This window comes from Chrysemys picta, chromosome 15 (genome assembly GCF_011386835.1).
Source record: "Chrysemys picta bellii isolate R12L10 chromosome 15, ASM1138683v2, whole genome shotgun sequence".
Classification (NCBI taxonomy): domain Eukaryota; kingdom Metazoa; phylum Chordata; order Testudines; family Emydidae; genus Chrysemys; species Chrysemys picta.
This window is the reverse complement of record NC_088805.1, coordinates 2,680,469-2,693,089: the sequence shown is the minus strand read 5'-3', so window position 1 is coordinate 2,693,089 and position 12,621 is coordinate 2,680,469. Positions and strand designations below refer to the sequence as shown.

Here is a 12,621-nt window from a genome sequence, read left to right as displayed (position 1 = left end):
TGCTCTCACTTCTTCTAACAATATCTGTGTGTGTGTTAACCCTTTCCTCTACAGTTCTGCATTCCAGCCGGCCTTGTCTCTCTCCTCTCGCATATTGCTAAGTACAGTCGCCATTTGAAGCTTTTCTGCTATCAATTCCCACCCGTCTGTCTCGCATTTGTTCAAATGCTGTTGTAACTGCTTTTTCTCCAGCTCCAGTTCCTGCCTTCCCTTTATCACTTCATCCATGTCCAGACATGCATCAAATAACGCCCATGCAGCAGCTGCAGCCTTTGCGCTACCCCATGGCTTAAAGGTTGTGCAATATTGTTCAAAGCTCAGACTCGCTTCAGTCAGGGGATTCTCACTGGTAAAGCACTTCCTTTCCCAGGGCATTTCCCCTTCTTCGTTACCCATATCTCTAACCTGTTGGTTTTCTCCTGTCTCAAGCAAGCAGCCAAGCATTTTTTTTCAGCCATCTCTAATTCCCTTATCTCACTAATGAGCCCTGCCAAAAGCCCTTTCACAGTCACAGTACTGCTCTAAAATCTTTACTTTTAAGGCACAACCCTTAACTCCGTATTGCATGGTCCTGTAGTTATTGTAAGCACAATTCTTAACTTAAAAGTTACAGGACATTACCAAATATTCTATGAGAGAGGGACCTCATTAAAGGAGCTTAGTCTGAAAAAGTAAGAGACAGTTTGCGCAGGTCTGTGCCTCAGTTTCCCCACTCCTCAGCAACTACTCAACAATTATCACGTGATTAGGGTCACATGCTGCTCGCATTCTCCACCAATTTGTTACCAGATTTGACCGTTACTTTGGGGTACGCTCATTTATTAGGGTTACTCTTCTGGAGGGGGCTATCTTCTATCAATGTACTGCTTGTGTCACTTGTGTTCTCATACGGAGCTCTACTTCTCCCTGTTGCAAGTTTCCTCCCCATGGAGCTATCCTGCAGGACCTAAGTTCCCCCAGGCTGGTTTCCTCCACCCAAGAATCACATGAACACACACATCTGTGCAGACCAGATCAATCGTCACTCCCAAGCTGCCACCCTCCTATGCCACAAGTTCAGCACGTCCCTATCCCCACTTTCACGTTACAAGTGTACTGGGAGTAACCCACTTGATGAACAAACCCCACAGGATTTTTGGGTGCTGCAGGGATCTTTAGCTTAGGTACAAGGAGTGTTGCTGCAGAGCAAATGGGGAAGCCAAGAACACAGAAGAGAGAGAGGGAGGCAGGGAGGGAAGCAACCAGCTTAACCATAAAAGTTATTTATTGCCAGGTAATAACCAAAGGGGAGCAAACAAACAAAACAGTTACAATATTAAATCTAGCTTAAATCTGATCACACAAGTCAGGGTTAGAAAACTATAGCTGATCACACAAGTCAGGGTTAGAACGCTATATCTAGAATAGAAAAAAAATAGAGAGAGCGAGCTGGGTTCTCACCACTCTGTGAAGCTTGAACCGGTCGGGGGTTAAGAAGTGGGACCGCTTAAGACTGTAGATGGAGTGGAGATTAAGGGTAATCTAGGCATGGCACAATATCTAAATGAATATTTTGCATCGGTATTTAATGAGGCTAATGAAGGGCTGAGGAATAGTGGAAGCGAGACGGATGGGAATAAAGGAGTGGGGGTTGACATTACTGTATCCGAGGTAGAAGCCAAACTCGAACAGCTTAACGGGACTAAATCGGGCGGACTGGATGATCTTCATCCAAGAATATTAAAGGAACTGGCGCGAGAAATTGCAAGCCCGTTAGCGATAATTTTTAATGAATCTGTAAACTCGGGGGTAGTACCATTTGACTGGAGAATAGCTAATGTGGTTCCTATTTTCAAGAAGGGGAAAAAAAGTGACCCGGGTAACTACAGGCCTGTTAGTTTAACATCTGTAATATGCAAGGTCTTGGAAAAAATTTTGAAGGAGAAAGTAGTTAAGGACCTTGAGGTCAATGCCAATTGGGACAAATTACAACACGGTTTTATGAAAGGTAGATCGTGCCAAACCAACCTGATCTCCTTCTTTGAGAAAGTAACAGATTTTTTAGATAAAGGAAATGCGGTGGATCTAATATACCTCGATTTCAGTAAAGCGTTTGATATGGTACCGCATGAGGAATTATTGGTTAAATTGGAAAAAATGGGGATCGATATGAAAATCCAGAGGTGGATAAAGAACTGGTTAAAGGGGAGACTGCAGCAGGTCGTACTGAAAGGTGAACTGTCAGGTTGGAGGGAGGTTACCAGTGGAGTTCCTCAAGGTTCGGTTTTGGGTCCAATTTTATTTAATCTATTCATTACTGACCTCGGAACCAAATGTAGGAGTGGGTTGATAAAGTTTGCAGATGACACAAAGTTGGGAGGTATTGCCAATTCGGAGAAGGATCGGGATATCCTGCAGGGAGATTTGGATGACCTTGTAAACTGGAGTAATAGTAATAGGATGAAATTTAATAGTGAAAAGTGTAAGGTGCTGCATTTAGGGATAACTAACAAGAATTTTAGTTATAAGCTGGGGACGCATCAGTTGGAAGTAACAGAAGAGGAGAAGGACCTCAGAGTCCTGGTTGATCGCAGGATGACTATGAGTCGGCAATGTGATATGGCCATGAAAAAAGCTAATGCGGTCTTGGGATGCATTAGGCGAGGTATTTCTAGTAGGGATAAGGAGGTGCTGCTTCCGTTATACAAGGCACTGGTGAGACCTCATTTGGAGTACTGTGTGCAGTTCTGGTCTCCCATGTTTAAAAAGGATGAAATCAAACTGGAACGGGTACAAAGAAGGGCCACTAGGATGATCCAAGGAATGGAAAATCTGTCATATGAAAGGAGATTCGAGGAGCTCGGTTTGTTTACCTTAACCAAAAGAAGGCTGAGGGGGGATATGATTGCTCTCTTTAAATATATCAGAGGGATAAATACCAGGGAGGGAGAGGAATTATTTCAGCTCAGTACCAATGTGGACACGAGAACAAATGGATATAAACTGGCCGTCGGGAAGTTTAGGCTTTAAATTAGACGAAGGTTTCTAACCATCGGAGGGGTGAAGTTTTGGAACAGCCTTCCAAGGGGAGCAATGGGGGCAAAAGACCTCTCTGCCTTTAAGATTAAGCTTGATAAGTTTATGGAGGGGATGGTTTGATGGGATAAAGTGATTTTAGTCAATAGGTCAATAACGTGCCATCGCTGGTAATTAGTAACAATGGTCAACGATGGGATATTAAAAGTACTACAGAGAACTTTTTCCAGAGGGTCTGGCTAGAGAATCTTGCCCGCATGCTCGCCACATTTGGGGTCGGGAAGGAATTTTCCTCCAGGGTAGATTGGCAGAGGCCCTGGAGGTTTTTCGCCTTCCTCCGCAGCATGGGGCAGGGGTCGCTTGGTGGAGGATTCTCAGCGATTTGAAGTCTTTTAATCATGATTTGGGGACTTCAACAGCTGAGTCAAGGGAGAGAATTCTTCCAGGAGTGGGTGGGTCAGCTTTTGTGGCCCGCATCATGCGGGAGGTCAGACTAGATGATCATAATGGTCCCTTCTGACCTTAGAGTCTATGAGTCTATGAGTCCCAAATGGTGGTGGTAGCTGAGGGTCCGGATTGCTGGAGACAGGCAGAGCCCCCAGCACGATCAGCCAGGAGAAGATGAAGTCCCCATGGAACTGATGCAGATTTTGGATCCGGGCATCAGAACACTTACTTGAGCATGGGTAGGGGCTTTTGTAGGGAAACAACAATGGTTCAAGGGAGACACTAGATTTGTTTATGTGTAAACAAGGGAATATACCAACGTTGATTTGTTCAGGCTAGACAATAGGAACTGCTCTTCCTGGCTGTGGATGGTGTTCCTTCCAGGGAGCTCACAATGCAATTAGGCTGCTTCAGTATTTTGGATCCCAATCAAGGATTTATGACTAGAATTGGTCTGATAACTGCTGAGCTGGATGTGTGCAGGAGTAGGTTCATTAACATCTGGAGCAGAGATCCCCCAGCATGCAGTGCATCCCTGCTTTTCTGGTCCCGGAGTTCAATGCGGTTCTTGCCTTGGAATCTCTGTTCTCCATTCTGTGTGCTAATGGAGATGCCTCCCTGTCCCATCTTCATAAGAACATAAGAATGGCCCTACTGGGTCAGACCAAGGGTCCATCTAGCCCAGTGTCCTGTCTTCCGACAGTGGCCAATGCCAGGGGCTTCAGAGAAAATAAACAGAACAGGTAATCATCAAGTGATCCAGCCCCTGTCGCTCATTCCCAGCTTCTGGCAAACAGAGGCTAGGGACACCATCCCTGCCCAGCCTGGCTAATAGCCATTGATGGACCTGTCCTCCAGGAACTTATCTAGTTCTTTTTTTAACCCTGTTGTGGTCTTGGCCTTCACAACATCTTCTGGCAAGGAGTTCCACAGGTTGATGCATTCGATGCAAATGAAGCTGGGGGAGTTACCTTCATCCTTGTCCAGAGAGGTTTAGGTGTGTCTCCCACTGCCTTTTCATTGCTTTTCCAAATCTTCCTTCTGATCGGTTTTGGTTCAAGTGGGGGGTGGGGTTTCCTTCGTGAGTCAGACAGCCTGGATACTGCGCCCTGGTTCCCCAAGAACACAGAGCTGACAGGTAACACCATTTAGAGGGTCATCGTGCTGCTCTAGGAATCTGCATGCCTGAGAAGAGCAGTGGTCCATCTAATCCAGTGATCATTGTCAGGTGCTTTAAAAAAGGCCTGATCCCAATCAGCACTCAGGGGCAAAAGGTCTCAGAACCAGTTCCCAAGCGCCTGAGCCTCCCAGTCTGCCTAGTATCCCTTAGCTGTGTCTTTGCAAACATGTAAATGTCTTGCTCACCCGTTTTTCCTGCCAGAGAATGGCCGCTTAACCAGGTGATGGTCCCTTTGATTATTCTGCCACTTGGCAGAGGTGCTGGCTAGCCTTTTGTCTCTGGGGAACTGGTTTGTGTCTTGTCACAGGGGCTCTGCACGTCCATTAAGGGGAGGGGTGCCCCCCTCTTGCCCAGTGCAGGGTTGATACACCCTGTCACACAGTTGTGACTCTCAGCTGGGCCAGACTGGGGCAAATGAACAGGCTGTAGCCCCTTGGCCTCTTGGCTGGGGCACACACTAGCAACCAGCAGATTCAGTCCCCTGCTCGGGGGGAACAAACAAACAGTCTATAGCCCCTGAGCCTCCTGGCTGGGGCAACCAATCACAGATAGGGCTCTGGCCCCCTGGGTGGGACAGAACAAATGAACAGTGGCCAGGGTCTCCGGCATTACTGGGATGGAGGGTGGGAGAACCTGGGCCCACCCTACTCTACCAGGTTCCGACCCAGGGCCCTGTGAAGCTGGTAACCCCCCAGTTCAGGATTCAAGTATCGACATCCAGTACATTCCCTGGGTCACTGCCTACCCGTAAGTCCAATGCACGCCTTTCTTCCACTACCCTGTTTCCCCGAAAATAAGACATCCTCCGAAAATAAGGCCTACTTACAGTTTTGCCTCTCGTTGTAATATAAGGCATCCCCCCGATAATAAGACCTCCCCGATAATAAGGCATCCACCGATAATAAGGCATTTTTCATTTCTGAAAAATAAGACATCCCCTGAAAATAAGACCTAGCGCATCTTTGGGAGCAAAAATTAATATAAGACACTGTCTTATTTTCGGGGAAACAGGGTAGCAGCAGTTTGGTGTCCCTGTCAGTTTGGTGTCAGTCTCTACTGCCGGTGTGCTCTCCACAGCATAGTCCAGGATACCTCAGCTGTCTGGGGGGTTGACTGATCTTTGGTAGGAGCCAGCAGCACATGTCCATCCTCCCCCTCAGCCAGCCCCTTTTATCTGCTCTCTCCACCTGGAGCATAGGTGAGAGGGAGTGGCCTCTTGTGCCCAAAGTGACTGGTTAACCCCCATGTGGTTGCCCGTCAAATGCCTGCTTTTCTAAACTTGGAGCATGTCTCAGTAAAGTCATACAGTAGAATCTTATAACTTTACATACAATGTTGTCACACATATTTTACCAGGACAATAATGTTCAACAGATTATGAGTTTTCAAGTGATACCTCACAAAGCATATGTGATAAATGACAGGCGGGATAGCTCTCTTTTGTGGACACCCAACAATCTAGTTGGCTATGGAATCCCTCTTGGTGGTTGTTCTCTACTTATTTTACCTGTAAAGGGTTAACAAGCCCACAGGTAAAAGGAAAGGAGTGGGCACCTGACCAAAAGAGCCAATGGGAAGGCTAGAACTTTTTAAAACTGGGAAAAAAAACTTTCCCTTTGTGTCTGTTGTTGTTTTCCAGAGAGGGGATACACAGAGCAGCAATGCTGTAAGCAGCTTTAAAACCAGGTATGAAAAAGCCTCAATTCATACCTCAAACCTACTTATCTGAAACCCCAGATGTGTAAGTAGATGAGGAATGTCTAGAAAGATGTAATTAGGTTTATTTCTTTTATTTTGTAAGGCTTGTGGACTTCTCTGTGCTAACCCCAGATACTTTTGTTTTGCTTGTAACCTTTAAGCTGAACCTCAAGAGATCTATCTTGATGCTTAATTTTTGTAATTGTTTCTTTTAAGATCTAGCAAAAAGCCTAAGTTCCAGATGTATTTTCTTTCTTTTTGGGTTTAATAAAATTTACCTTTTTTAAGAACAGGATTGGGTTTTTGTGTCCCTAAGAGGTTTTTGCACATGTTGGTTAATTAGCTGGTGGCAACAGCTGATTTACTTTGTTTTTTTCTCAGCTCTTCCCCGGGGGGTGGTGAAAGGGCTTGAGGGTACCCTACAGGAAGGAATTCCCAAGTGCTCCTTCCTGGGTTCTCAAAAAGGGTGGGGGGGGGGGGTTACACTTCGGTGGTGGGAGCATCTACTCATCCAAGGTCAAAGAGAAGCTGTGACCTTGGGAGTTTAATATCAGCCTGGAGTGGCCAGTATTAATTTTTAAAATCCTTGCGGGCCCCCACTTTCTGCACTCGAGGTGCCAGAGTGGGGAATCAGCCTTGACAGCATACTTTGTACCAAATTTATCATAGTCCTGTAGAAAGGGAGAACCTAGGGATACAGACTGTCCAGGGCCGGCTCCAGGGTTTTGGCCGCCCCAAGCAGCCAAAACCAAAAAAAAAAAAAAAAAAAAAAAGCCTTGATCGCGATCTGCGGCGGCAATTCGGCGGGAGGTCCTTCACTCCCAGGCGGAGTGACGGACCCTCCGCCGAATTGCCACCGAATACCTGGAACTGCCGCCCCTGTCCGGAACGGCCACCCCAAGCACCTGCTTGAGAAGCTGGTGCCTGGAGCCGGCCCTGAGACTGTCACACCACGTGCCGTCCAGCGACTCACAGCTGTGCTGTGCGGTTCTCTCTCTCCCAGGGGGTGGATTGTGAGTGCAGAGCCATGCCCTGTTTTGGCAGAGCTGGATTTTGGGTTCAAATACCCACCCAGCTTGGTGTGTTTCTTAAAGGAGGCCAATGAGATACTGGCACTAGGCACTTGGAGCAGGAGGCAGGGAGGTCTAGGATGGGCCTTAGCTCCTGCGGAGGTTTGTTCCACAGTCTGGGACTGTTTGCAACGAGGCCAAGAACTGAGCATGCCTCAGAACCTGAACTGCCGTGTCCCAGGTTCATGCATACTGCAGTGTCAGTGCAGGGGAAGGGGGCAGGAGGGGGCTAGCCATGCTTTCTTACCAATTTAGACTGCAAGCTCTTTGGGACAGGGACAGTCTCTGGCCTGGCCTATATTTAAAATATAGGTTGACACAGCTATGGCTGAGTGCCCGCCACCCCAAGTGCCATAGCATTGCTGCCCTAAGGCCCAGCATAGACGCAGCTAGATTGACGGAAGAATGCTTCCATTGACCTCATGGCTGTCACTCAGGGAGGTGGTGTTCCTGCACCCCGTCTGTCGCTATAGAATCATAGAATATCAGGGTTGGAAGGGACCTCAGGAGGTATCTAGTCTAACCCCATGCTCAAAGCAGGACCAACCCCAACTAAATCATCCCAGCCAGGGCTTTCTCAAGCCAGGCCTTAAAAACCTCTAAGGAAGGAAATTCCACCAACTCCCTAGGTAACCCATTCCAGTGCTTCACCACCCTCCTAGTGAAATAGTGTTTCCTAATATCCAACGTAGACCTCCCCCACTGCAACTTGAGACCATTGCTCCTTGTTCCTGTCATCTGCCACCACTGAGAACAGTCTAGATCCATCCTCTTTGGAACCCCCCTTCAGGTAGTTGAAAGCAGCTATCAAATCCCCCCTCATTCTTCTCTTCTGCAGACTAAACAATCCCAGTTCCCTCAGCCTCTCCTCATAACTCATTTGCTCCAGCCCCCTAATCCTTTTAATTGCCCTCCACTGGACTCTCTCCAATTTGTTCACATCCTTTCTGTAGTGGGGGGCCCAAAACTGGACAAAATACTCCAGATGTGTCCTGACCAGTGCCGAATAGAGGGGAATAATCACTTCCCTCGATCTGCTGGCAATGCTCCTACTAATACAGCCCAATATGCCGTTAGCCTTCTTGGCAGCGAGGGCACACTGCTGACTCATATCCAGCTTCTCGTCCACTGTAATCCCCAAGTCCTTTTCTGCAGAACTGCTGCTTAGCCAGTCGGTCCCCAGCCTGTAGCAGTTCATGGGATTCTTCCTTCCCAAGTGCAGGACTCTGCACTTGTCCTTGTTGAACTGCATCAGATTTCTTTTGGCCCAATCCTCCAATTTGTCTAAGTCACTCTGGACTTTATCCCTACCCTCCAGTGTATCTACCTCTCCCCACAGCTCAGTGTCATCTGCGAACTTGCTGAGGGTGCAATCCATCCCATCAACCAGATCATTTATGAAGATATTGAACAAAACCAGCCCCAGGACCGACCCTTGGGGCACTCCGCTTGATACCAGCTGCCAACTAGGCATGGAGCCATTGATCACTACCCATTGAGCCGACAATCTAGCCAGCTTTCTATCCACCTTATAGTCCATTCATCCAGCCCATACTTCTTTAACTTGTTGGCAAGAATACTGTGGGAGACTGTATCAAAAGCTTTGCTAAAATCAAGATATATCATGTCCACTGCTTTCCCCATATCAACAGAGCCAGTTATCTCCTCAGAGAAGGCAATCAGGTTGGTCAGGCATGACTTGCCCTTGGTGAATCCATGTTGACTATTCCTGATCACCTTCCTCTCCTCCAAGTGCTTGAAAAAGGATTCCTTGAGGACCTGCTCCATGATTTTTCCAGGGACTGAGGTGAGGCTGACTGGTCTGTAGTTCCCTGGATTCTTCTTCTTCCCTTTTTTAAAGATGGGCACTACATTAGCCTTTTTCCAATCGTCTGGGACCTCCTCCGATCGCCTGTAGGATGTGTCTGCACTACGGAGTTGTGCTGGCATAGGTACGGCCCTGGAGCTCCGCTGCTCTAGTCCCTGTACTGGAGGCCTGGCTTTTCACCACGTCTCCGATCTTGGTTGGAGCCTTGAACTGGTGAAGGGGCCAATAGTGGAAAAAGACCCAGTGCTTTCTGCTGCTGTGTGAAACACTCCCAAGGTGCCAGCATTTAACTGGGAATACCGGCCAGAGGAAACTTGCATGGTTAGTAGTGGGAGCATTTTCACGCTCGAGGTGGGGAGTGGGGAAGCCTGGACCTGATTCAGAGGCAGGGCAGCTCCTTGGAGGGGAGACACTGGCACGACAGTCCGAATGGGGAGCCCTGGAGAACCAGCCAAGTTCTTGGGGGATGTAGCATTTGCTCCGAGACGACAGGGCTGGTGCATCCAAAGGGGAGCTGGTTTAAGCAGCTGGGCCCAGCCTGGGATCTCTGTGACTGGCTGGGCCCTGCGGGGGTCTCAGTGACCATTGGACACCAATAGATTTTGGCCCAGCAGCCAGTGCTGCTAGGGCTAGTGAAGGGCATCTGCGGGAGCAGGGGCAGGAGCAGGGTGTGATGAAGCCTATGTTGGTCTCTTTCAGGAACTGGTGCTCGTACATGGTCACAAGGACAGTTTCCTGCCATGTCCAGAATGGCACCTTCCTGCAGAGGGTGTTCCAAGGCTGCCGCTGGCCTGGGGGCTGCAACGGAGGCAGGTGAGAGAGACGCTGCTGCATCTTTAAACTTCCCCTTCCACCACCCCCACTCCCTGCCACATGCTGCTTGTCTGCTGTGCCGCACGTGGGCAGAGCTGGGCATGGGAGGCACACATCCAGAGTTCATGCTGCAAGGTGGAGAGGTTTTGCTTCCTCGTAGGGCCCCTCACGCTCGAACTGCTCCGGCCCTGTAGCAGCACAGGGGCTGCTCCTCCTCCTCGCACCGCAGAGACCCACTCAGTCTGCACTGGCGGGGTAGCCACATGCTTCCCCCACCTGGAACGGCCTCATCGGGTGAGGGTAGGGTGGCTTCCCCACTCATTCCTGCCCCATGTTGCTCCTACACCCTGGGAGGCTCCGGCCCATTAGCTGATCCCAGCAGGGGCCAGGCAGCAATCCACTCCCTTCCCATGCAATGCTGAAAGGGGGACAGCAAGGAGCCAACTTCCACCCTGAGAAGCATCAGGCCTGGTGCCTGCGGAGCTGGAGATGGGATACCCACCTGGGCTGATCTGTAGCCTGCCTGGTGGTGACAAATGTTAGGGATGCTGGTGCTGAGCCTGGCCCCTGAGAACAGACCCAGCTCCTGACGCCGGGGCCCTTTCCGTTTCGCAGCTACAGAGCCATCGTGAGACCAGCGTACAAGGTGGCCTACAAGACAGTCACGGCTCTGGAGTGGAGGTGCTGCCCAGGCCACTCAGGGGTCAACTGTGAAGAAGGTAGGAAAAGCCGGATGAACAGGGCTCCTGGGGGATGTTTTGAGCTGTGTGAGCCACAGGGCAGCTGCTGGGAGCACTGGGGCACTGCAGCCCCGAAGAGCTGGCCTGGAGCAGAACAGTCCCCTTCTAGCACAGGATTGAAGGGGCCTGGATTCAGATCCCTTCCACTGTGGGGCAGAGAGGGCTCTGGGGCTCAACTCCCTCTCCGTGTGGGGCAGAGGGGACTCTGGGGCTCAACTCCCTCTCCGTGTGGGGCAGAGGGGGCTCTGGGGAGCAGCTCCCTCTCCGTGTGGGGCAGAGGGGGCTCTGGGGGGCAGCTCCCTCTCCGTGTGGGGCAGAGGGGGCTCTGGGGGGCAGCTTGCTCTCCGTGTGGGGCAGAGGGGGCTCTGGGGGGCAGCTCCCTCTCCGTGTGGGGCAGAGGAGGCTCTGGGGGGCAGCTCCCTCTCCGTGTGGGGCAGAGGGGACTCTGGGAGGCAGCTCCCTCTCCGTGTGGGGCAGAGGGGGCTCTGGGCCAGATAGATAGCATAGAGGGACAGCCATCTCATGGCAGGACAGAGGGAGCTCAGGACACCAGCTGCCCTAGCATTGTCTTTGGTTGTCAGCAATCCCGCATTGGCTGGATCACTGTTGCTGGCATAGATGGGACCCAACCATTGGGCACTGTGTCACCAAGGGTGTGATGAGCCCCATCTCCACTAGCAGCTAAGCCACTGTCTGCACCAGCTGATGGGGGAGTAGCTGCTAACTACTGCCATGGGGAAGTGCTATGGAGACAGAGCTTCAATCTGGGTGTTCATTGTCATGAGGGGTGGAGGGGGTTGTGAGTAGTTGGAGGCGGTACAATGTGAAAGCTGCTGACATCAGCATCAATCAGACGCTGGATGGCAGAGATCAGTCGCTGGTCATCCTCTAGACTGCCCCCGGCACCTTATGCTGCCAACCTAGAGGTCAAGCGATCCAGGGCACCTCCCAGGGAATCTGAGGGGACAGGTACGGAATCAGACAGTGTGGGGCAGAGGGATCTCTGGGGGTAGATGTATGGGGCAGCGCCCCTCAGAGTGGGGCAGGTATGGGGGGTTCTCATCATTGGTCATCCCCGAGATGATACTGGGGTGACTGGGGAGCCGGACTGGGGGCAGATTCTTCCCCTGATGTCAGCGATTTCAGTTTGCTGGTTTGTTGTAGCTCATTAGCCCTGGGCTGCCTCTTCTAATTAGTTACTGTAGGGCTGCTTGTAAACAGTGGTGCAGTGGAGCGGGGGTGTTGTTATGATAGGGCCACGCATGGCTGCATGGCGTATCTCATTCCTCCTCAATTGCTCATCCATGAAAGCCGCAAGAACTGGTGCCCGTCACTAGAGCCCTGCACGGATACACAAATGTGTATCCGCATCCGATCCATGATCCGCAAAAGTGATCTGTGGGTATCCACAGATATCCTCGGATTTGCAGGGCTCTACACTGGGGGCTGGGCTGAGGCTCCAAAGCATCCCCCCACTGGAGCCAATCGGGGAAAGCCACGGACAGCTGTGGGGAGCCCGCGCGGAGTCGCGGACCCTCCACCTGCCCTCGGCTGCCGGGGGCTGCTCTCAGGCCCCCTGCCCCATACCATGGGCAGGTGGAGAGTCTGCCACTGCTCCCCACAGCTCCCTGGTTGGCCTGGCTGGAGGGAGGGAGGACACCTGTGAAATTGCCCGGGGGCTGCTCGGGCCCCCCGCCCAGAGCAGGTGGAAGGTCCGCCGTGGCTCCCTGGAGCAGCCTGCCCGACTCTTACCGTGGCTGGACTGCAGCTCCGACCTGCCCCCCTGGCCGAGGCCGGGTCGGGGAGAGGAACCAAGCAGCCCCCCGCCCA

At 50.9% G+C, this 12,621-nt stretch overlaps 1 protein-coding gene across 33 annotated transcripts in view; it reads left to right on the top strand.

The window, feature by feature from the left end:
• The window catches only part of EMID1 (EMI domain containing 1), a 106,048-nt gene that overhangs the window by 29,866 nt on the left and 63,561 nt on the right, over positions 1 to 12,621 (top strand). For 32 of the 33 annotated variants that reach the window (XR_010592830.1, XR_010592829.1, XR_010592831.1 and 29 more), the window contains 2 exons: positions 9,938 to 10,051; positions 10,667 to 10,770. Coding sequence is in view for 30 of the 33 variants with exons in the window: in XM_065568195.1 (XP_065424267.1) it covers positions 9,938 to 10,051; positions 10,667 to 10,770 (218 nt within the window). In the remaining 3 variants the exon portion in view is untranslated. Of the gene's footprint in view, positions 1 to 6,197; positions 6,329 to 9,937; positions 10,052 to 10,666; positions 10,771 to 12,621 lie in introns of those variants that run through there. The other variant, XM_065568198.1, reaches the window with a different exon arrangement.